The 24,600-nt window shown below is 38.2% G+C and overlaps 1 protein-coding gene across 1 annotated transcript in view; it reads left to right on the top strand.

The window, feature by feature from the left end:
* CNTNAP5 (contactin associated protein family member 5) overlaps positions 1 to 24,600 on the top strand; it is a 958,268-nt gene that overhangs the window by 632,662 nt on the left and 301,006 nt on the right. The window contains exon 13 of the mRNA XM_045850657.1: positions 19,035 to 19,235. Coding sequence (XP_045706613.1) covers positions 19,035 to 19,235 — 201 coding nt within the window. The remainder of the gene's footprint in view (positions 1 to 19,034; positions 19,236 to 24,600) is intronic.

Genomic DNA, 24,600 nt, shown 5'->3' with positions numbered 1-24,600 from the left:
TCTTGGCTCCTATTGCCACATGTGCTTACTTTGCCTGAAAGTCTGTGCCACTGGACAGGAAGATTGAAAAGCCTGTCCTTCCTCCCCATACAGGGGATGGAGTTGTTAATCCTCTTTGCAGGTCAATGATGTGATCCCCTGGGGTTTGTGAAGTTGTAGCTTCCAGATTAAACAGTCTCTCTACTTTACTATGCTTTATTATGCTTAATAATGTCTGATTTCATTTGAACCCTTTTATTAATATTTTACTACCCACACTAACACTTATATTATTAAAATATATACTGAAATTAAAATATGTACATTAAATATAGCTTAAATTTTTAAACACTCCAAAATAATGTAAGTTCAGAGACACAGAGAATATAATTAATATAAAGGTCTCATTTACATAGACTCTCTGCTCGTCTTTGGGAAGACTTCTCTTAAGATTTATGTTGATATGTTGTCTAGGAATAGCTAAAGGTGAATGTTTACTTGCACATAACTACCTGTTTTGCTGATGTGGTCCTGAAGAGATCAGGACCCCAGAGTTGTGCTGTAGAGTTGATGGGCTTCATTATATATGATTGGGCATTTCTTTTAAGTGTGATTTTTGGTCACCTGCAGTTGCAAAATATACAGGTTTTGTTTTTGTTTTTGTTTTCCTAAAACAAACCTCTAAATAAACTGAATTATATAATTCTCATATTTAACTGGTAAATATTTTAGTACATTAATATAATAATAATCTAGTCCACGTTTTTCTATTTGTAAAATGTTAAATGGTCTTAAGTATGAGTGACTTATGACACTAGCAAAAGTGTGACAAGAGATATTCAAGAAGGAGAGGGAGGGAAAGAAAGAGAAAAATGAAAAGAGAAGACTTGATCTGTGTTTAATTCCCATTTGTGAAAACACCAAGTTACTATTCTCTACCTTTCTCAATAGCATATACTGGGTAGTATAAATAGCCCTGGCAGGCAGAGGTCTGGGTTATCTTCCTCTACATTCACCAGAAGCTAGGTGCCATCCTCATTAAGGATTACTTGAAAGATTATGTGAGGTTTACCAGAAAAGGGAAAATTTCTCATAAGAAGTCTGCAGATATTTGCAAATAGCTGCCATGAGGGTGAAGAAGGATGTTTTTTGTTGTGGATACAGTAAATTCAAATCCAAAAAGCATCTCTCTTTAAAACGTACCCTTGGGGAGCATTGGCTCTCCATTTCTGTAGGCAAGGTGGCACCTTACTCCTCCTGGAGATTTAACTCTGTGCATCTCACCTACCACAGGAGATTAAATTCTTAAAAGCTCAAGAAGCAACTGTCTCTTTGGATCTAAGCCAACATGATCTGTGCATGGGGAAAAGAAGTTGATTTAGGGGAGTATTGATAAAGCGGACTAAATCTAGGCCTCTACAAATTTTGACAGTGTGCTGCACTCAAGGCTAAATTACTTTACTCAGGGACTAGTCAGTGGGAGAGAGGGGAGGCTCAGTGTTTGGGTGGAAGACTGACTATAGTTATGAATGAGGAAAACAAGAATTCTGTAGAAATACACATTTGGCCTACTTTTAACATCTAAATAATTTATAATTCTTTTCAACTCAATATAAATGTGCTCATTCCAGGCACTATGAGAACTGCTAATTTTTCCTATTATAAAATTGTATCTGCATTATCCTCTCCAGGTTTCTATAATAAAATTCTACAATTTCAGTGGATTAAGAACAGACAGAAAAACAGAAGTACATTGTTTCACAGCACTGGAGACTAGAAGTCCAAAATCAAGGAACCTTGTTGTCTATGTATATGAGGGTTTCCTTTGTTTGTATTTGTTTTTGCTTAATTCCTTCACCTGCAATGATTACCAGAGGGAAACAGGGTGGGTAGGTAGAAGAGGGTAAAGGGGTGATAAATAGGGATGGAAGGGGACTTGATGTGAGGTAGTGAACACATAATACAACATACAAATGATATATTATAGAATTGTTCACCTGAAACCCATATAATTTTATTAACCAATGTCATCCCAATAAGTACAAATTTTAAAAAATCAAGGAGTCTGCAGGGCTATCCTTCCTCTGAAACCTGTAGGAAAGCAACCTTTCTTGCCTTTTCCTAGCTTTTGGTGTTTTGTGTAAACTTTGGGTTTTCCTACACTTGTAGCAGCAGCACTTAAATTTCTACCTCCCAGAGGCTTTCATCTGCTTACTTGTGACATAGTTCACATGTGATCATCTCCTATCATGTGACTGTGTGCCTATTTTTTCTTCTCTTATAAGAATACTGGTCATATTAGATTAGGGCCCATCTTAATGGAGTTCGTCTTTATTTGATTACATTTACAAAGAATCTATTTCCATTTAAGGTTCCATTCACCTGTACTGAGAGTTAGGACTTTACATATTTGGGGGAACAAAATCCAAGCCATAACAGTATCATTCCAGTAACAGTCTGCATCACAGGCTTATCATGGGGAAGACACAACAACAACTAAAATGTAAGGACAGTGATGGGGCTGATATGATAGGTATGTGTAGTGTGTGCTGGTAGCATGCAGACAGGACTTAACCCAAGCATCTCTAAGACCTGTGCAGTGAGGCAGCTTTCAGGAAAAGAGCCACAGAAAGATGTTTTCAGGAAGAACAAACAAATGTCAAAAACAAAATTACATGGTCTCTTGTACCCACACATTTGTGGGAGTCACCAAACTCATAAAGTTGTGTCACTAGTTCAGAACACTGAAAAACTCATGAGGCTGACTAAATAGAAAAAAAATAGTCAAACTGTCTTAAGAAGGTGCAAGCAGAGACTGTTGAAGATTCACAGTATGAACTCTAGTGTCCCAGCAAGGTTCTCAATTCCAAGAGAAAAAAAAAGAATGATTTTATTATAAAGAATTCTTAATCATGCAGGACTATTTACTGTTCCTGCATGAAAGGTGAAGTTTCTGAGCTCCAACAACAAGACACCATCCTCATATCATGCATGGCTTTTAGCACTGTTCCCCTATCTTGAGGACAGTGGATATGTCAAATGTCTTTCTCACATGTGGGACTATTTATAAAGGAATGGACATACAAGAAGAAATAATGGGAAGAGGACCATACTACAGACTAGTAAGAGAGGGACTGTTTCTATTATCAGACTCACAGAAGCGAGGGCAGGAGTGATTCCAGAGCAGGAAGAATAGTAGTGTGTGGAGAAGCTGTTTACTCCTATAAGAAAACATCCAGCAAAGAGCTTAGAAAATGACCTCAATCTTTCTTGGCTCTTTCCAGTCTCCTTCCTATGTCTCCATTGAGAGAACACTGATAGAACTCAGAAGGCAAGGGCATTTATTGATGTAATGCTTTCAGTCAGTCTTCCTGGGCACAGAAAAGGCTGCAGAGCATGGAAAACACATCAGGTGGGATAAATGGAAAAATATCCATGTTAGCCTGTTTAATGAACTGTCGAAAGAAGTCTGTGGAAAAATAATTAGAACTCATCAAAAATCAGAGATTGTGGTAAGGAAAAAATTAAAAACCTTGTAAATATATAAAGCATGGACTTAATCAATAAACTCCAACCTGAAGCAGAAAAGACCTTTTTTTGTAGGTTAAAATGAGTGAGATTACGATGAATACAAAAGCATACACTGACTTAGAGAACTAACTGACTCTAAAAGTCAATGTCACTAAATTGATAAATAATAACAGGAGGGCAAGTAGACAACTAAGATAAACTGTGACATACTAAAAAGTCATGTTTTGTTAAAAGGGACACCTGGGTCCTGTGCCATTTCCTGGTGCTAAAAATGTCCTGGCCTGGATGTGGACACTTTTCTCCAATGATGTAAAATTTGTGGTCATTCTTGGTGATGTCAGTCTAATTGAGCATGTACAAAGGAGGGAATTTAATACAAGGAATCCAGTGAGGACTTTGAATTATGTGTCTGGGTGAAAATGAATATGATTTGGGCTTGCACTGTGCATTATATGCCCTCAGGAAGTGATGGAATTCTGGGCACTAGGATCAGTGCAAAAAAAAAAGATAGGAGTGAAGGAAGAGAAGAGTACAGTAAATAATAACATGAATGAGTGCCTGAAGTACCCATATAGGAAAGTTGAGCTGTTGGGACAGGAGAATGGAACTTCTCAGTTGTTTCCTGCTTTCCTTGGTGAAATGATTAATTTAAATTTCAGCTAGGCTTCCTGCTCTGATCCAGGAAGTCTCAACCCTGTGTGTTCTATTAATTTCTCACAAATTACCTAACATGGATTCTATCCAGTTTACAGAGAAGAGACTGAGGCTTAGAGAGGGTGAACTGTCTCTACTAGGAATGTAGTTGGTGAAGAGCCTACAGGGTCCCAGGCCCAAGGTCTCTAAGCTCTTGCTCTTCTCCATAGAATCTGCCTCCATTCTCCACAGAATCTCTTCCCACATGGACATTTACCCAGCAGTTATTGCTTGTTAATTAAGTGGCAAGATAAAATATAAACATATGAAAAATTAAATAACTATCAATGCAAAATGACAAGAGATATCACTAAGTTATGGATGTGTAGATGGTAAATGAGTGGTAAAGACAGTGATTTCAGGATTATTTAAGCTGCTTTTACCCTTGACATCAAAAATTCACTTTGTCAACATACATAAGTGTACCAGAAGTGACCCCAGGGACCTTAATATAGACTTGCTTTATTGCAGTAGGCATACAAGTGAATAGACACATTTTTCAAAAGACTATAATCATCTCCCCACAGTGATTTAAGTTCAATTAACCTGGATATTGATGATCTGTAGAGTTCCTTCCAAGTATTGTGATAGAAAAATTGCAGTGTTTCATTCTTTCCTGGCTCTGTGAAAAGACAAATATTTGTGTCCAATGAGGTTTTGTTGATCACAGTTATTTTTTGCCTCTCTTTCCTTTTTCACTTTTCTTTTTCTGTAGTTTTTTATTTTATTTTAATCATTGTTCAAGTACAGTTTTCTGCCTTTTACTCCCATTCCAGCCCGCCCACTCATCCCTCCCCACTTCCCTTCCATTACCACCCTCCCCCTAGATTTTGTCCATGTGTCCTTTAAATTTCTTCCTCTAAACGCTTCCCATTCTTCCCTGAAATTCCCTCTTCTCTCCACTCTGGTCACTGTCAGTCTGTCCCCTATTTCAGTGTCTTTGGTTACATTTTGCTTGTTTCTTTGTTTTGTTGTTTAGGTTCCTGTTAAAAGTGAGATCATATGGTATTTGTCTTTCACTGCCTGGCTTATTTCGCTTACCATAATGCTTTCCAGCTCCACCCATGCTGTTGCAAAGGGTAGGAGCTCCTTCTTTCTTTCTGCTGCATAGAATTTCATTGTGTAAATGTACCATAATTTTTTCATCCATTCATTGACTGATGGGCATCTAGGTTGCTTCCAGCACCCAGCTATAGTAAATTGTGCTGCTATGAGCATTGGGGTGCAAAGGTTCTTTTGTATTGGTGTTTTAGTGTTCTTAGGATATGCTCCCAGCAGTGGAATTGCAGGGTCAAAAGGCAGATCCATTTTTAGTTTTCTGAGGAAGTTCCATACTGCTTTCCATAGTGGTTGTACCAGCCTGCAGTCCCACCAGCAGTGCACTAAGGTCTCCTTTTCTCCACAACCTCTCCAACACTTGTTGTTTGTTGCTGTGTTTATGATGGCCATTGTGACTGGTGTCAAGTGGTATCTCATTGTGGTTTTAATTTGCATGTCTCATCTCTCTGATAGCTAGCGGTATTGAACACTGTTTCATGTGTCTTTGGATCCTCTGTATATACTCCTTGGAGAAGTGTCTGCTCAAGTCCTTTGTCCATTTTGTAATTGGGTTGCTTGTCTTCTTAGAGTGGAGTCGTGTAAGTTCTTTATGTATTTTGGAGATTAAACCCTTGGCTGAGGTATCATTGGCAAATATGTTTTCCCATACAGTTGGTTCTCTTTATTTTGATACTGTTATCTTTAGCTGTGCAGAAGCTTTTTATGTTGATGAGGTCCCATTTGTTTATTCTTTCCTTTATGTCCCTTGCTCTAGGGGACATATCGGTCAAAATATTACTGAATGAAATATCTGAGATTTTCCTACCTACATTCTCCTCTGGGACTTTAATGGTGTCGCAGTTTATATTTAAGTCTTTTATCCACCTTGAATTTATTTTTGTGTAAAGGTGTAAGTTGGTGCTGTAGTTTCTTTCTTTCTTTTCTTTTTTCTTTTTTTTTTTCATGTAGCTGTCCAGTTCTCCTAACACCATTTGTTGAAGAGGCTATTTTTACCCCATTTTATGTTGTTGCCTCTTTTGTCAAATATTAATTGAATATCGAAATTTGGGTTTATTTCTGGGCTCTCTGTTCTGTTCCATTGGTCCATGTACCTGTTTTTATGCCAGTAGCAGGCTGGTTTGATTACAGTGGCCTTGTAGTATAGTTTAGTGTCAGGTATTCTGATCCCTCCTACTTTACTCTTCTTTCTCAAAATTGCAGCAGCTATTCGGGTCATTTATGATTCCATATAAATTTTTGAAGTGTTTGTTCTATGTCTGTGAAATAAGCCATTGGTACTTTAATAGGTTTTGCATTGAATGTGTAAAATGCTTTGGGTAGTATAGACATTTTGATGATGTTAATTCTTCCAATCCATGAACATTGTATATGTTTCCATTTGTTTGTGTCTTACTTGACTTCTCTCCTCAGTGTTATGTAGTTTTCTGAATACAGGTCTTTTACCTCTTTGGTTAGGTTTGTTCCTAGGTATTTTATTTTTCTTTTTGCTATTTCAAATGGGATTTTTTTCTTGATTTCTGCTTCTGCTGTTTCATTGTTGGTATACAAAAATGCCTTTGATTTCTGGATATTGTCTTTGTATCCCACTGTTTTGCCAGATTGATTTATTAGGTCAATCAGCTTTTTGCCCAAATCTATGGGATTTTCTATGCACATTATTATGTCATCTGCAAAGAGTGACATTCTTGTTTCCTCCTTTTTGATTTGGATTCCTTTCATTTCTTTTTCTTTTCTGATCACTGTGGCTAAAACTTCCAATACTATATTGAATAGAAGTGGTGAAAGTGGACAGCCTTGTCTTGTTCCTGATCTTAGTGGAAAAGAGTTTTGTTTTTGTCAATTGAGTATGATGTTGGCTGAAGGTCTCTCATATATGGCCTTTATTATGTTGAGGAATGCTACCTCTATTTCCACTTTGCAGAGGTTTTTTTTTGTCATAAATGGGTGCTGTACCTTATCAAATGCTTTTTCTGCATCTATTGATATGATCATGTGGTTTTTGTCTTTGCTTTTGTTTATGTGATGTATTGCATTTACTGATTTGTGAATATTGTACCATCCTTGAATCCCTGGGATAAATCCCAGTTGGTCATAGTTTATACTCTTTTTAATGTATTATTAGATGTGGTTTGCCAATATTTTGTTGATGATCTTAGCATCAATGTTCATCAGAGATATTGGCCTGAAGTTTTCTTTCTTTGTTGTGTCTATCTGGTTTTGGAATTAGGGTAATGTTGGCCTCATAAAAAGTTTGGGGGTCTTCCATCTTTTTAAATTTTTTTGGAATAGTCTGTGAAGGATAGGGGTTAGCTCTTCCTTAAATGCTTTGTAGAATTCTCCTGTGAAACCATGTGGTACAGAGCTTTTGTGTTTTGGGGGGGGGGGTTTGATTACTGCTTCAATTTCTTTTGCTCTTATTGGTCTGTTCAGGCTTTCTGCTTCTTCATTGAGTTTTGGAAGATTATATTTTTCTAGAAATTTGTCCATTTCACCTAGCTTTTCAAATTTTTTGGTATACAGTTCTTCATAGTAATTTCTTACAATCCTTTGTATTTCTGTGGTGTCAGTTGTAATCTCTCTTCTTTCATTTCTGATTGTGTGTATTTGGGTCTTCTCTGTTTTCTTCTTGATGAATCTGCTTAAAGGCTTGTCAGTTTTGTTTATCTTTTCAAAGAACTGGCTCCTGGGTTCACTGATTCTTAGAATTGTGTTTTAGTCTCTATGTCATTCAATTCTGCTCTGATCTTGGCTATCTCCTTCCTTCTACTTGCTCTGGGATGTCTTTGTTGTTGTTCCTTGAGTTCTTGTAAATGTAGGGTTAGGTTGTTTGTTTGAAGTATTTCTATTGTTTTTGGTATGCCTGTATACTATGAACTTCCCTCTCAGGACTGTTTGCTGTGTCCCATAAGTTTCGGGTTTTGTGAGTTCATTTTCATTTGTTTCCAGAAACCTTTTGATTTTTTCCCTAATTTCATTCTTGACCCATTCATTGTTTAATAGCATGCTATTTAATCTCCATGATTTTGAGTATTTTGTTTTTTTTCCTTGGGGTTGGTTTCTAGTTTCAGTCCCTGGTGATCTGAGAAAATGCTTGGCATGATTTCAATTTTCTTGAAATTGTTGAGGCTTGTTTTGTGTCCTGTCATGTGGTCTATCTTTGAAAAAGTTCTGTGTACATTTGAAAAGAATGTGTATTTAACTTCTTTGGATGGAGGGCTCTGTATATGTGACTTAAGTCCACTTCATCCAGGGCATTGTCAAGGCATCAATATATTTGTTGATATTTTGTTTGGAAGATCTGTCCATTTTTGATAGTGGGGTGTTAAAATCCCCCATTATAATTTTGTTGCTGTCAATATCTTTCTTGAAGTCCTCTAAGATTTTCTTCATGTATTTGGGTGCTTTTATGTTGGGTGCTATATATTTACAATATTTATGTCTTCTTGGTGGGTTCTTCCCTTGAGTATTATGAAGTGACTTTCAGGGTCTTTATGGCCCTTTTTTGGAAGTCTATTTTGTCTGATATGACTATTGCTACCCCAGCATTTTTTTTCCTTCCATTTGCTTGGAAAATTTGTTTCCAGCCCTTCACTTTCAGCCTGTACAGGTGTCTTATCCTGAGGTGGGTCTGTTGTAGGAAGCATACGTGTGGGTCATGCTCTCTTATCCATTCAGCTATTCTATGTCTTTGATTGGAGGATTTAATCCATTGAAGTTTAAGGTTATTATTGATAGGTACTCATTCATTGCCATTTATGTACGTGTGTTTCTCTCTCTCTCTTTTCCTTCCTTTCCTAAAAGCAGTCCCTTTTAGCAACTATTGCAGAGCTTGTTTGGTGGAGGTGTATTCTTTTAGACTTCTTTTGTCTGAGAAGCTTCTTATTTGGCCTTGTACCTTTATTGAGAGTCTTGTTGGGTAAAGTAGCCTTGGTTGCAGACCTCTGGTTCTCATTACTTGGAATAGTTCTTGCCATTCTCTTCTGGCTTGGAGTGTTTTCATTGAGAAGGCAGCTACTAGCCTTATCAGGGCTCTTTTGTATATTACTTTCTGTTTCTCTCTTGTTGCCTTTAATATTCTCTCTTTGTCTTGAAATTTTGCCATTTTAATTATGATGTGTCTTGAGGTAGGTCTCTTTGGGGCCTCTTGATTCAGACTCTCTGTGTTTCCTGGATTTTGTGACTTTTTCTCTCATCAAATAAGGGAAGTTTTCCATCATTACCTTTTCAAATAGGTTGTCTATCCCTTGCTCTTCTTCTCCTTCTGGTATCTCTATTGTATGGATATTATTAGATTTCATATTGCCTTGAATTTCTCTTAATCCCTCTTCATTCTTTCTGAGCCTCTTTTCTTTTTCTTGCTCATTCTGGGTGTTTTTGCTACTTTGTCCTCCACTTTGCTTGTCCGGTCTCCTGCTTCATTGATCCTGCTTTTCATTTCTTCTACTGTGTTCTTTAGTCCAGAAATTGTATTCTCCATTTCCTCTTGGCCTGTGTTGATAGTTTCTATTTCCTTTTTCATGTTAATGTAGTTTGCAGTGAGATCATTGTAGCTTCCCTGTAGTTTCTGGTAGCTCATTGTGAGCTCAGCTTCCTTATAATCATTGTTTTGAACTCAATATCTGGTAGTTGAGTTGCCTCTATTTCATTTAGCATTCTTTCTGAGGCTTCTTCCTTTCCCTTCATTTGGAGATTGTTTCTTTGCCTTCTCATTGTTCATGAGACTCTTCTTGTTAGCATCTGTTTCTTAAATTGATCTGTTCTGGTTCCCTGTGTTTATGGTGTAATCTTCTGTGGTAGAATACCTGTGAGATTTAGTGGTGCAGTCTCCTTCGGGTATCCTGGTGTTCACAGCTTCCCCCTACTCTTTTTTTGTGCTCTGGGATGAGCAGCGGGAGCTCCAAAACCAGGACCAGAAGCATCCACTCAAAGCCACATAGTGTGCAGCCTGCTTCTGCCTCTGAGGCCATTCCTGATCTGGACCTCGGTTGCCTGGTTTGGGCCTTGGTTGGGTCTGCAGGGGCTCCAGCCAAGGTCCCTGTGTAGGTGGCTGCCTGACAAGTTTTTTCCTGTGAAGCGAAGCTCCTCATCATAATAGTCAATGGACAGTATGCAGCGGGTGAAGAAATCTCCTTTTGCGGGCAGAAGTGGAGTAGCGGCACCTTCTGCAATTGGATGCTGGACAGTGTTGGCCTGATTCCGCCTCGAAACTTTCTGAGGATCTGCTGTCACCTTGCTGCCCCCACTGCTGAAGCCTCCAGCTGGGGTTTGCCAAGGTCACACCTCCTTCCAAAAAAAAACCGTGACCTTTGGGCCCAGGCATTATTGCCTGTAACAACAGCACTGTCCTGGCCCCTGACCCCTCTGTGGACTGTAAAACCTAGCGGGCGTGGTGCGCTGGTCTTAGAAAAACTGCTAGAGTCTCACTTTTCTTTTTTTATACCTTATTTTATGAAGAATGATCCCCATGGTAACAGATGGAATAACTTGAAGCATCTGTAATTATTACTACTAATAATAACTGATCATCACAGTAATATAGCAACCAGACAGAATAAGAGAAATAAAACTAAGAAAAAAATTGTGTCTCTGTATGTAAACAGTTCACCACTTGTGAAAGGAGAGCAACAGGAATCAGACAGGTCACCAGAGACCCAGGATGGGAGATCACAGGGGTCTTTCTGGGTGATGACTTGGCAAGACATTACAGCATTATAGAATGTTGGAGAATATTCCACCATGACTACTCTACTAGGACTTTTTAATACTCTTTTTTTCTTCTCTTGTTGATGTTGTTGAATGTAGGTATATGTTGGTATTATAACTTGAAATTGCTCTTTTTAAATTTGAACCATCACATAATGATGCAGAAAAGAGCTGCTTTGGAAATGTTAAAGATAGAACCCATTAGAACACAAATTACAGTGATTGACTAATTTCACCACTTGACAAAATTTCTTGAAGTTCTACAAGGTGCTCAATGCTATCCTAGGACTGGTTGGTCAGAGAATAAATACTGCTATTGATCTATTGTCCATTTTCAAGTCGTCCTTTCCACTGGACAGGCTTCTCTAACAATGTTCCCTTGCCCTCAACAGATCTTTAGGCAACCCCACTTAACTCATAATCTTGAGTGCTTATAACAGCATGACATATGTGTCCGTCTTGTGTATACAACTGTTTATCCTAAAATAATGCTGAGCTTTAAAGGAACTTGACAGTGTGTTATTGTCCTATGCATGTACTCTAGTGGCAAGAACAGCACTAACTGGACACATAGTTGAACATAAGAATTAGTGATATGTTCTACATCTTGGGAGATCTAATAGTTTTATGGGTATATAATTGACAGCTAAATTCACAATGTAATTAAAATTGCTTTACTAATCTATGTAACAATGGATTGTTATGTCCTTGAAATGGACATAACATTGGGAACTTTATTGCACATGCTATTGGATAATCTATAGCTTATGACTCAATTGTGTAAAGGTGATATGGTAGGTAGTATGGCTCACAGTCATGAGATCATTCACATTTATGCCAGTGAATGATCATCATGGCTAAATGATACTTCTGAAAAACAAATATATTATTTTTATTTTTAAAATGATTGGGTTATAATTGACATATAGCATTGTATAAGTTTAAGGTGTAAAATGTGTTGATTTGATACATTTATACATTACAATAAGATCACCATAGTGATCTTATGCTAGCTAACATGCTAGCATAACACCTCTAGCTAACACCTCTATCATATCACATAATTATCATTTTTTGTGTAGTGAAAATAAAATCTTGTCTCTTAGCAACTTTGAAGTTTATAATATGAAAGTGTTGACTATAAACATTTAGCTTTGCATTAGATCTCTATTTCCCCAAAGCTATAGTTATTAAAACAGCATGGTACCAGCATAAAATAGTGATATAGACCAATGGAACAGAAGAGAGATCCCAGAAATAAACCCTTTCATTATAGTCAAATCATACTTAACAAAGGTGTGAAAGACATTCAATGGACAAAAAATAGTTTCTGCAATAAATGGTATTAGGAAAACTGGATTACCACATGCAGAAAAATGAAATTAGATCCATATCTTATACCACTCACAAAAAATAATTTCAAATGGATTAAAGACTTAAACATAATACCAGATACCATAAAAATTCTAAGTGGTGAGAACCAATGGGAAGAAGCTCATGAACATGTTTTGGTGATGATGTTTTTTGGATATGACATCAAAAACACAAGCAACAAAAGAAAAATCAACAAGTGGAACTTCATCAAACAGAAAAGCTTTTGCACAATTAAGGAAAGAAAATAAAAATACAACCTATGAAATGCGAGGAAATACTTACAAACCATGTATTGGGGGAAAGCACATATTTTAAATATATAATAACTATTACTTTAGACTCAGTGATATTCTTAGTGAATTGAACAGATCCTTGACAACTCAAAATTTCAAAATGCATTCTTCTCTTGAGCAGAAAATTTGCCCTGATAGCTCAAGACCTGTATTCTTCCGAGCAAGTTAGAGAACTGGGCTCTGTTTCTCATCCTGTGCTTGAATGGTGGTGAACAGCAGAAAGAATGATAGAGAATACACTAGATAGCAAAATGGCAATAGCAATGTTTTTTTTTTTCCCCCAGATTGCTGGGTCCTTAAGAATTAAACAGTAAATTCTGCTGAAGAAATTTCAGGAAATGTAAGGGACACCAATAAATATAGTGACATGAGGCTGTTCCAGAGTGAAAAGATAATTGCATGAGATGGTAATAATTTATCACAGACAGCAGCAGCAATAGTACACTAACTGCACTCCTTCCTGCTTATTAATCTCTTGCTGAATGAGCTCCCCACCCCAACTCTCTAAGGGGAATGAAGTTGAAGTTCTCCTTCTAATATTATAAAAAAAAGGTTCCAATGTATAAATTCTTAACTCTTTTGCTTGCTATACAACATATTATGTGTCCATGTAAAACATATAATTATAATATTATAAATCATTATAATATCATTAAAAAACTGATATTAAAATCCCTGTTTTCCAATGAGAAAAATTCAGAGGTGGTTATATAACTTGCTCAAAGTCTCACAGCGGGCAAGTAGCAGAGCACAGATTCTAACTGGATGAACTTGTCTGTAATCTAGACTGTCTCAAGGAACCTTGCAGCCCTAGACACTGCTCTAGAGACCAGAACATATGTCCTGTGGTGGAGAGCTCTGTGCTGTAGGCATAGAGCACAGGGTGTGGATTGGAGCCTGGAGGATTTTAGATGTTTTTCCAGTCATAGTAGTTAGGTGATTTACTCTCATTGCCTGCATGAAACTAGACCTTCCTGAGTTATAGGGCAACCTCTGCAGGTTTTCTTGTGTAGAAGTTCAAGTTCATAGAACTTCAAAAAGAAAGCAATTTCTGGTCTAGATCTTTCTAAATTGGTGTTTTCCTCATATAGTTTGATAGATTTTGGGGAGACAAGGCTGCACAGTTTATCTTATTTCCTCTTAAAGTGGCTCTAATTTTATTCTCTGGGAAAAAAACCTTTTAATACAAACTATTATGAGAACTACCCAAGACCACTTACAGAAGCTTCTCCTTCTTCTGGATGGTGTGATTAATAATAGCAGCACCTGATATCTGTGAAATCTTTGGTGCTTTTATACATAATAAGCACCATCGATTTTTGTGGCATGCTTAGTAATTTAGTTAATAACAGACTTACTCATACAAATCCCCTCACTTAATCTTTACAAGCACCCTGTACAATTGGTGTCATTGATGCTTTTCAAATGTTACTGATGAGGAAACATAACTTTACAAAAGTAATCATTTGACCAAGGTTGCTTAGCTAGTTAAGTAGCAAGCCGGCACACAAATCCAGATCTTCTGAACTCAGAGCCAAGGCTGCATACACTAATGTCCACCTACCCTTTGACTAAATTGACCTTTTTGAATATTTGGCTTCATGGGTCCAATTTTAGTACAAGCATGTGTGGGTTCATGAATGAATCCCCTGCGTGCACCTAAAAGACTGTCCAGAGCAAATCTTACCTTTTTGAAAATCCTTCAGAGCTGACCTTCACATTCTCCTTCTCTAGTTAAAATTACAGTACCCATCCTAGACCAGGCAGCCTGAACATCAGCCACCATGGTCAGCTCCAAGTGGCACTGACTGCTGGCCTTTAATACTATCAGGGTCAGGGCTTAATCAGCACTGCTGCAGGGGAAGCTGAGGGGAAGAAATAGAAAGAGAGAAAAGATAATAGTCATTTACTCCCCTGCTTTCAGTCTTTATTTTTCTGTCTCCCAGGAGAAAAAAATAATCAGAGGAAAAAAGTTATTTTTGAAAGGAAAGGCAACAAAGAGACCTAGGTTTTGACTAATCAGCTCTCTTCCTGTCACTCATCTTATGCTTGCAATGAGGGCTCTGATGTCTAAATGCATTGTGAGAGCACTTTGGAGCTCTTATTGTTTCCTTGTATCTTCTGTATATTACATATATCAAAAATGCCAATAATTGAATCATTAAAACTTCAATTTACCCTGTTACCACAGGGTACAGAGGCAAGGGTTGGCAGTATTAGTGGCATTAAGAAGAAAGATCATCTGTCTAACTCAGCTTTCTTTTCCATTTTGCCAAAGACAGAATATGATTTTGGCAAAATGAGCCAATGACTACAAGAATAAGCAAGTAAATTAATGAATGTATGAACAATTAGATGAGTGAATACATAGATATGAAAATCTGTGTTCATCGTGAGGGAAATCCAAATTCCTAAGATTTAACAATGCTGTGTGGATCACTTTTGAAATCAAACACACTGGATACAGTAAGATTTGGGACAAATTTGATTTCCTGGATCCTTCAATTATCTATATATAAAGTCATAGATATATAGATGTCTACCATGGTAGATTGTCATAAGTAGGGTTATAAAATGTCCCAGAATGGGACAGTAACATATCATCTATTATTAGACTGGGCTTTCTTTTTCTGTTTCTAAGCACTATGGGCATTTTAAAACTGTCAGTCTTTATTTGTCCCTCTACAACAATACATTATTGAGCAATTACTTTCCTTTAGTTATTTTGTCACCATTTGTCCATATTGGCACCAGCATTTTTGTTTTTTATGATAATTATGTGTGTAGTATTATTTTTTACCAACATGAACCATATCCTATTTTTATGTTCAAAGTCAAAATCCAGTAACCTTCATTCTAATTTGTTTTTAGACTTTATAGAAAATGTAATTCTGCTTCAATTAAACATTAGAGACATCTGGGTTGTAAGTGGGCTGGCCTTATACTTAAGATGAATCAGAATGCTTGAGCATAGTTCAATTTTATGCTGTAAGAAATGGGTCATTTTTTTAGAGTTGGCAAGTACTTTAGAGATCATTAGAACCAAATTCTATTTTTTCTTTCCTCCTTTTATTATACTGACACTAAAGTGGAAGGCAAGTAATAGTCTAGCCTTTTGGTAGTGCTAATTAACAGTGGTTACTTCCAGAGTATATGCCCACCATCTTTGCCTAATAGATATACCTTGGACTATTTCTTCACTTTTTAGACCTTGGTTTTCTCATTTGAAAGACTGAGGAAGTGAGGAAGGAAGGAAATCACATGATGTCTGTGTTGGGCTACTTTTCAGCCCTGAAAATCTAGGAAGAATATTGATGATATTATGTGGTAAAGATTCTAAGATGACAAAAGCTTTTTAAGACTTTCTATTCCTCCTTTGCTTTATTTGTAAGCATGTTCAGAATTAAATTCTATGTCCAACTGCAGCAAATTATTTAGCTTAAGTTATTATTACAGTATATATGATGCCTCTCAAATAGTCCCTCGCAACTATATTTTTGGCAACAGTATAGGTGGTTTTCCTGTCCATTTATTTATTTATTTATTTATGTATTCATTCATTCATTTTATTTTTATAACAGTGTTCTCTTTTTTAAAAATATTTTATTTATTTATTTTTAGAGAAGGGAAGGGAATGAGAAAGAGAGAGAGAACATCAATGTGTGGTTGCTTCTCATGTGGCCCTCACTGGGGACCTGGCCCACAACCCAGGCATGTGCCCTGACTGGGAATTGAACCTGCGATGCTTTGGTTCACAGCCCGCGCTCAATCCACTGAGCTATGCCAACCAGGGCTTATTTTTCTTTTTTACTGATGATAAAACACCAGGAAAACAAACAATCCAATTATAAAGTGAGTACAGGACCTGAATAAACACTTCTCCAAGGAGGACATACAGAGGGTCCAGAGACATATTAAAGGATTCTCAACATCACTAGCCACCAGAGAGACTCAAATTAAAAACACAGTGAGGCACCAATTCACACCATTGAGAACAGCCATCATAAACAAAGCAACAAATAAGTGCTGGGGAGATTGTAGAGAAAAGGGAGCCCTAGTGAACTGTTGGTGGGATTATAGATTGGTGCAGACACTGTGGAAAACAGTATAGAATTTCCTAAAAATGGAAACAAGTGCCTTTTGACCCAATGATTCCACTGCTTGGATTATGCCCTAAGAACCCTGAAACACCAATTCAAAAGGACTTATGCACCCCAATGTTCATAGGAGAATTATTTACAATAACCAAGTCCTGGAAACAGCCTAAGTGCCTATGAGTAAATGAGTGAGTCAGAAAACTGTGGTACATTTACACAATGGAATACTACAAAGCAAAAAGAAAGAAGGAGCTCTTACCCTTCACGACAGCATAGATAGAACTAGAGGGAATTATGCTAAGTGAAATAATCCAGGAAGTGAAAGACAAATGCCATATGATCTTACCTATAAGTGGAACCTTATTAACAAAAGAAACAAGCTGGCAAAACAGAACCAGGGACATGGAAAAAAAGAACAAATTGTCAGTGACCAGAAGGGAGGGGGAAGGGGACAAATGAGTGAAAGAAGGGGAAGCTTCAAGTCAAGGAACAGGTTTAAAGGTCCATGGACAAGGACAGTAGAGGGAGGACTGAATGTGGAAGAGGTTAGGTAGGGCAGGGGAGAGCAATTGGGGAGGGGGAAATGGAGACAACTGTAATTGAACAAGAGAAACTTAAAAAAACAAAACAAAACCCTGAACACCCAAAAAGTAAGATAACTTGTTCAAGCTTGTTATTAGCAGAAAGAGGTTCCACATACAGAACTCTCACTTCATAAACAAATTTGTCTCCACTCTCCTAACCTTTCATTCTTACTTGTCATAGGAAAAACATGTTCTCTCTCCCTGAGTTAATGGTCTTCATCTCTGCATGTTCTTTTATTGTATGTCTCCACAAATGTATTTGTCGAAGATAGGTAACATGGAGAATAAATGATACAAACTCTAATTAAGTGCCTTGGAATTCAGTGTGTATTGTACAATTTCATCCTTGTTAATTGTGTATATTTTACAGATATTCTCCATGGATAGGTCTTATTTTCTACTCAGATCTTATGGTTTTCTGAGATAATCATCAAAGCTAATGTTTTTTGTTTGTTTGTTTGTTTGTTTGTTTGTTTTTAAGTAGGGCATATAAGTAGCTGGAAGGACTGCTCAGTCACTTACTATGTAATCCAAAGTAAGCTGCCTAAGTCTCCTCACTCACACTTCCCTCATTTCTGATGTGGTGGTATTGACTCCCTTCTGATTTAAGTAATATTGATTTTTAAAAGAGATAATAGACATTAAGTGTTAACCATATAGCCTGTGAAGTAAGGGTGTGCCGTTAAGGGGTATGCATGAGATCATGGCCACTTAATTTGGAGGTTCAGATTTACAGACAATAAAGACCCCAAGTCAAAGGTGAATAGTTCAGCACTTTATTAAGTGAGAGCAGAAAGAAAAGCAAGAATCAAGACCATACATCACCAGATGGGAAATCACCAACACCTGAACATAGATGGTGGGGAATCCCAAAGGCAGCAGTGGTCAGCGTTTGTCTGGGAACAGTTCTAAGTGAAGCATCCTTCCCTTGGGTGGGATTCCAAAGTCTCACTTTGGGGGCTATGATTTAATATGTTGTAGTGGCTACACACCTAGGGTCTTATGTGATTTTGACTTACTAACTGTTCCCTCTGGGAGAGGGGCCAATTCTCCCAAGGGAACAGCTAAAGATCAAAAGGTACTAATCTCCTGGGGAGAAGGGCTAGTTCTCCCTAGGAGACAGCACTATATTTGCATTTCCAATGAAGGTCATAGCTCAGGTATAAACAGGGAGAATTCTCAAAGTCCTTTTAACCCGTCAAAGCCTCCAGAACTTTAACTCAAAAGATTACTAACCTTTATTCTAACTTCCAGTGGAGCTCTATGAGGAGCAAAAACTCTCTGGTCATATTATATATATATATTATATATATATAATATATATATAATATATATATATATAATATATATATATCATTTATTTTACTTTTAGAGAGATGGGAAGGGAGGGAGAAAGAGAGGGAGAGAAACATCAATGTGTGGTTACCTCTCACACACCCCCAACTGGGGACCTGGCCTGCAATGCAGGCATGTGTCCTGACTGGGAATCCAACTGGAGACCCTCTGGTTCACAGGCTGGCACTCAATCCACTGAGCCATACCAGCCAGGGCTGATCAAATTCTTTATGTGATCAGAGCACTCAGGTGGTGATTAATTTTTGCATGTCATGCCACCCATCAAACTGACTGCATGACCTTTCAGCTTTATTGAGGTACATAAGTGTGATCTTTTATTGAACTGCCTTCTAACCTGTACTCTCCTTCATTGTGTTCTCTGGCAGAGGACAAAATATGGACATTGGTGCAGCACAACAACACAAAACTGACCCATGTGCAAGGTGCCAGCCCTGAGAATCCCTACTTCATGGCCTTGGATTATGGGGGCAGCATAGAGCAGCTGGAGGCTGTGATTGACAGCTCAGAGCACTGTGAGCAGGAGGTGGCCTACTACTGCAGGAGGTCTCGCCTGCTTAACACACCAGGTAAGGCTCACCCTTGCCCCTACCACTATGCATGGTCATGCAAGTCTATCACAGGGTGGCAGTAGGGCTCCACCAACCTGGAATATTATGGAGATGAGTGTTTGGCAACAAGGAAGCTACAGTTGCCACCCCGCATGAATCAGTGGTGAGAAAGACTGCTAGAAGAAGATAGGCTAGTCATCACTTTGACAACCAGGGTATACCCAGGAGGACCTTCCATAGACTCCTACAGTTTCTCCTCATTTCCAAAAGGGAATGATGATGACACCCATTCTGCAATAGTTGTGATAATGAAAAGTGTCTTAAGAGCAATGGCAATTGAAGACAGAATTTGAGCCATACATAAAAAAATATGGAGGTGAGGCATTTCCGGCAGAGGGAATAGCATATGAGAAGGCACCAAGGATCTCTGCACATTCACTAAAGAACATTGAGTTCTGTCTGGGGCAAAAGATACACAAGGAACAGTGTTAGGCAATGAGACCACTGGTCAAGCAGGGACAGTATTAATTACCTGAAAAGTGGAAGCCCTAATGGGAACTTATTTTATTAAAATAAAATTTGCTTCTAAAAATTAGGTTAACCCCTTTTTAAAATCTTTTCCCATGGCTATTTTTTCAGAGTAAATGTTTGGTTTAGTTATTAACATGTTTGCAAAAACAAAACCAAGGAAATGAAAAATCCTTCTAGGACTGCCTACCAAAGCCACAAAGGGATTTCACAAAATGTCAGGTGTGCTTTGTTAATACTTATGCATGCCCTGGGAATCAGTCATTTTTTCATAAATGTTAGTTTATCATTTGTTTCATGGCAGAAAATAGGCTGCCCACCATAGGGATGTGGGATGTCCAGGAAAGGAAGTCAGAATCTTTAGCTTCAAGTAATTTACAATCCAGTATTTGGAGCTTATGAATTGTGAAAAGCTTGAGAAACCTGGACAATAAAAATGACAAAAAATGAGACGGGATAGAAGCCTCAATAACTATAACACACAGTTTCACTGATCTAGAATCTTTAGGGGAGGCCTTATTTCACATAAGTGAATTTTCCAGATAACTGTCACTTATTACTTTAAGCACCAAATATCTCTTGAGAGAATTTCTAACTGTTTGAAATAAAAATCTCAAATGGATTAAATGCTCCCTTGTCTTCTTAAACAGATAATTCTGCATGTAAAACATAACCTTTTCCTCATGACTCAGTACCATCATTGTGAAAATCAGTTATTGTACTTTCCTTGGACCCAGTCATGCTTGCAGGGTGATTAGATCAGAGGCTCTGGTTTGGTGACCCTTTCCCAGCATCCTCAGGTGGTGCTGCTACCTTGAGAGATTCAATGTTATTATTTGTTCCTCTTTCTCTCTCTTCTGGCAGTCAAGCCCGCACATGATATTCTCAACACTATTTGCAAAATGCTTGTCTTAAAAACCAACATACTTGTTATTAATTGTGTGGTTTCTAGTTTTCTAAGGATTAAGTTTGCTGGGATTTAGGAAAAATGTGAGTGTGTTTATTGTGACAGTGGTACTTTCCTGAGTTTCTGCATTCTGTGATGTCAATTTGACTACACCATTGATGCTGTACATGTTCTAATTTTTTTTTAACATTACTACTTTTAATTTATAAGGATATTTGAGTGGGAAGGACATGTATTTGGGAACAGGCCATATGGAGGGTAACGTCTTGACCCTCTCTGCTTCTTAGTAATTATGTAACATCATTCAAATCATTAAATATCCACAATTTTATCACTTATAAATGTACATGAAAATCCTGAACTAATAAGGCTAATAGGAAGACTGAATGAAAAATGTTGCCTTTGCTCCTGTGCCATGCCTGACACACAGTGGATGTCCAGCAAACCCTAGTGCCCATATTTCTTTCCTAGCTCACAGCTTCCATCCCAGCAGGGGAGGTCCAAAATTTGTGCTGTAATGGAAAATAAATCCAGGGAGCACATTACTTCTGTTTTAATAGCATAAATAGAATAATTCTAATGATTACAGCTCATGCAAGAAAATAATCTCATCCCCCAGAGAAGAAGAATGTTACACTTAGGCGTGCACCCTTCCACATGTTCTGCCACATGGATATTCACAAAAGTAAGAACACAGTATATGTACATTGAGGTTTGAAGGTATTCATTAATCCTTGTTTCCTCATGGGTTCTGAATCAAATGAGGTAAATAAGGGAGGACAATGAGTATGTGCATAGAGTGTCTGCTTTCTCCTGAGCTGGCTTGAAGAACACAGCATGGACCAGAAGCAAAGGGGACCTCCTTATCCCTTGCCACAGTGGTTGTGGCACTGGGTGAGGGGGCTGTTGACAGACAGGCTCATAAAGATGTGGCCCCAGTATCACACCCCTTAGTGCAGAGGTCAAGCACCTAATCCCCAACCCAGCTGCACTTGTCTCATGGGTGTGTGTGGCAGGGGGAGACAATAGTGTGTACATGAGTCCCAGTGCCTGCACCAAGGGCACACTATCTTAGTTGGGGGTCCTATAACAAAATGGTGCAGAGTGACTGATTCATAAAAAAAAAGCTGAAATGTATTTCTCACAGTTCTGGAGAAATCTATGATCAGGGTATAAACATGATTGGGTTCTGGTCAAAGACATATCAGGTCACACAGAATTCACTTCTCCTCATGTACTCACATGGCACACTAATCCCATTCATGAGGACTCCACCCACATGACTTAATTACCTCCCAAAGACCTCCCCACCCCCTGATACAATCACCTTGAGGGTTAGGATTTCAACCTTATGAATGAATTTTGGATGGACACATTCAGTTCATAAGAGGCACATAACTTCAGGAGTATTTTCCTAAACTTTTTAATTCTGAAGCCAATCACTACACCAGGAAGGCCAGAAAGCAAAGAGCCAATTGACTCCTCGCCCAGTTTGGAAGAGCTGAGCAAGCGGCTCCCTTCTCTGCCAAAGCAGGACCCCCTGTGATATTGTTTCACTCCTTGTATTTATCACACACATAGTACAAATACTGTTCCTTATCAGCACATATGACTGCCTGCCAAATGTTTATTAATAACAGTTTTCCACTATATGGATGTATCACAATGGATATACAAAATTAATAAATCTGCTATTTTGAACACTTGGATTATCCCCTTCTTTTCACAATTAAAAATGTTGTAAGAACACATTCATCCATAGATTTTCATGAACAAAACTAATTATATTCTTAGAGTAAATTCTTTGGATTGCCAAGGGAAAGAGGATACATACCGTAAGGTTTTTGCTGCATTGACTCTACAGTGTATCAGGTCTGCAGCAATACTGCTTACACAGCTGTGGAAGTGAGTACCCATTTCCCAGCAATCTGATAAATGCAGAGGGGGCTCAAAGACAATTATAAATATTTTTTGTTAATCAAAAACAATGTGTAGGCTGATTCCGATAGCTTATTGGAGGTAGTAGATACTACTGGTAGCCAGGGTTAGTAGAAGTTGTTTTATAAGTTACAGTAGACTCAAATTAATAAGAGAATATAGAGGATGACTTATTACTGTAGATCCTTCTCAATACTGTACACAATAAATACTAAAGGTGGGAAATAATAGAAGGCAGGATGAGAGAAAAATAAATAACTTCAGTGTCCACCAATGACTATATAGTGCTTATGCCTTATATTTGTGGGGTGCTGTGCAAGCAATACCTCTAATTCAAAACACTGTACAGTAAGAGTTATTATCCCCACCTGGCATTTTAGAAAACAGAACCTCAGAGAGAATAAGATAATTAATGTCACATAGCTTGGGAGGGACAAGTCTAATTCTTGAATGCAGCTTCACTAAAGTCAAAGCAAGAACACTGTTTCTGATATACCATGGAAAAAGTTAGAGTCAAAAGTTAGAAGGAAATGGAGTAGTCAGGAAAACATGAATTCACATTGCTTTTCTTATGTTGTAAGAAAGTATTAATGAAGAGATAGATGAGCAGCCAGAGACACCTGTGCTAAGGCTGTGTGGTTGACAAGGTGCCCTTCTCTGAATGCAACATTGTCCATGGCTCATGTAGCCCTTCATATGGTGACCTTGTGAGTCCCTATAACTGTGTCTCCAGGCCCACTTCCGTCTGTTCCTGGATGCATCTCTGGTGCCATCCTTCCACCAGCAGGCCAGGCAGGTGCAGATGAAGACATGGTAGACAAGGTCAGATCTCATTCACACTGTATCTTTTTCATTTAGTTAGTGATTAAAACATGACACTATCATTTTCTGACATGTTCCATTGATAATCTTCCACCACCTGCTGGTAAGTGCCAGCCAATGGAATGTGTCATCTCTCTCATTAGCTAAATGTTTATATTAGTTACTCTTGGAAGGGACAGAATTAGAAGAAATCAAGTTACCTTGGAAATATGTTTTTGCTATCCCCATGCATCTTGTAGTTGTTCTCACAATGCTGGCTACTTACTACCATGAGCTTCAGGCAGGTCTGTGGCCCTGTGCTCCAAAGCAGCTTGAATGCCAGTAGTTATCAGCCCACAAGTGCTCAGAGGCACCCTGTTGCCAGGGAGCAGGTGGCCACTTGTTCTCAAAGGCAAGGGCTACCCTGGTTGAGCACAGACCTTTTCTCACTGCCAGCACCTCCACAGGAATTCTGCCCAAAGTAGAGCTCCTGAAAGTTACAGACTATGGCCATATGAAATAAAACAGAACCCAGATTAGGAAACACTAACAGAAGACAAAAGAAGGAACATTGAGTCCATGATCAGGAAGATCCTTTAATCACATGACCAATTTGCCCTAATCTGCTGCCCCCACTGGAAGGAAGGGAAGATTGAAATGGGATAGGAAGATGATTGCCTCAAAGATCCCAGAATCCAGATCCCTGCTGGGAGAGGGTATTAAAGCCCTGTGTACCCCAAAATCTATTCCATTATCTCCATGGTGCCTAGAATCCCTTTGTGAGATTTACTTGTAGTGTATAAGTATTGGATATATCCATCTTTTTGCGCTCACCACAATGTATAGTGAAAGTCTGTTTGGGCCCTGGCTGGTGTGGCTCAGCAGATTGAGTGCCGGCCTGCGAAGCAAAGGGTCTCTGGTTCAATTCCCAGTTAGAGCACATGCCTGCATTGTGGGCCAGGTCCCCTGTAGGGAGCATTCAAGAAATAGCCACACATTGATGCTTCTCTCCCTTTTTCTCCCTCTCTTCCTTTCTCTCTAAAAATAAATAAATAAAATCTCCAAAAAAAAAAAAAAGAAAGGAAGTCTGGGAAAACATCTCCCCATGCAGCTTTGAACTTGCTAAGGTGGAGGTAAGAAGTCAATTCTGATACATGGAAAATCACTGGACATTTAGACATACTGATTTTGAAGCCCAATATTTGTTGG

The sequence above is a fragment of the Phyllostomus hastatus genome, unplaced genomic scaffold (genome assembly GCF_019186645.2).
Source record: "Phyllostomus hastatus isolate PE091 unplaced genomic scaffold, TTU_PhHast_1.1 phas_contig_84, whole genome shotgun sequence".
Taxonomy (NCBI): domain Eukaryota; kingdom Metazoa; phylum Chordata; class Mammalia; order Chiroptera; family Phyllostomidae; genus Phyllostomus; species Phyllostomus hastatus.
The sequence above is the reverse complement of the archived record's forward strand: the minus strand, read 5'-3'. Positions and strand labels throughout refer to the sequence as shown.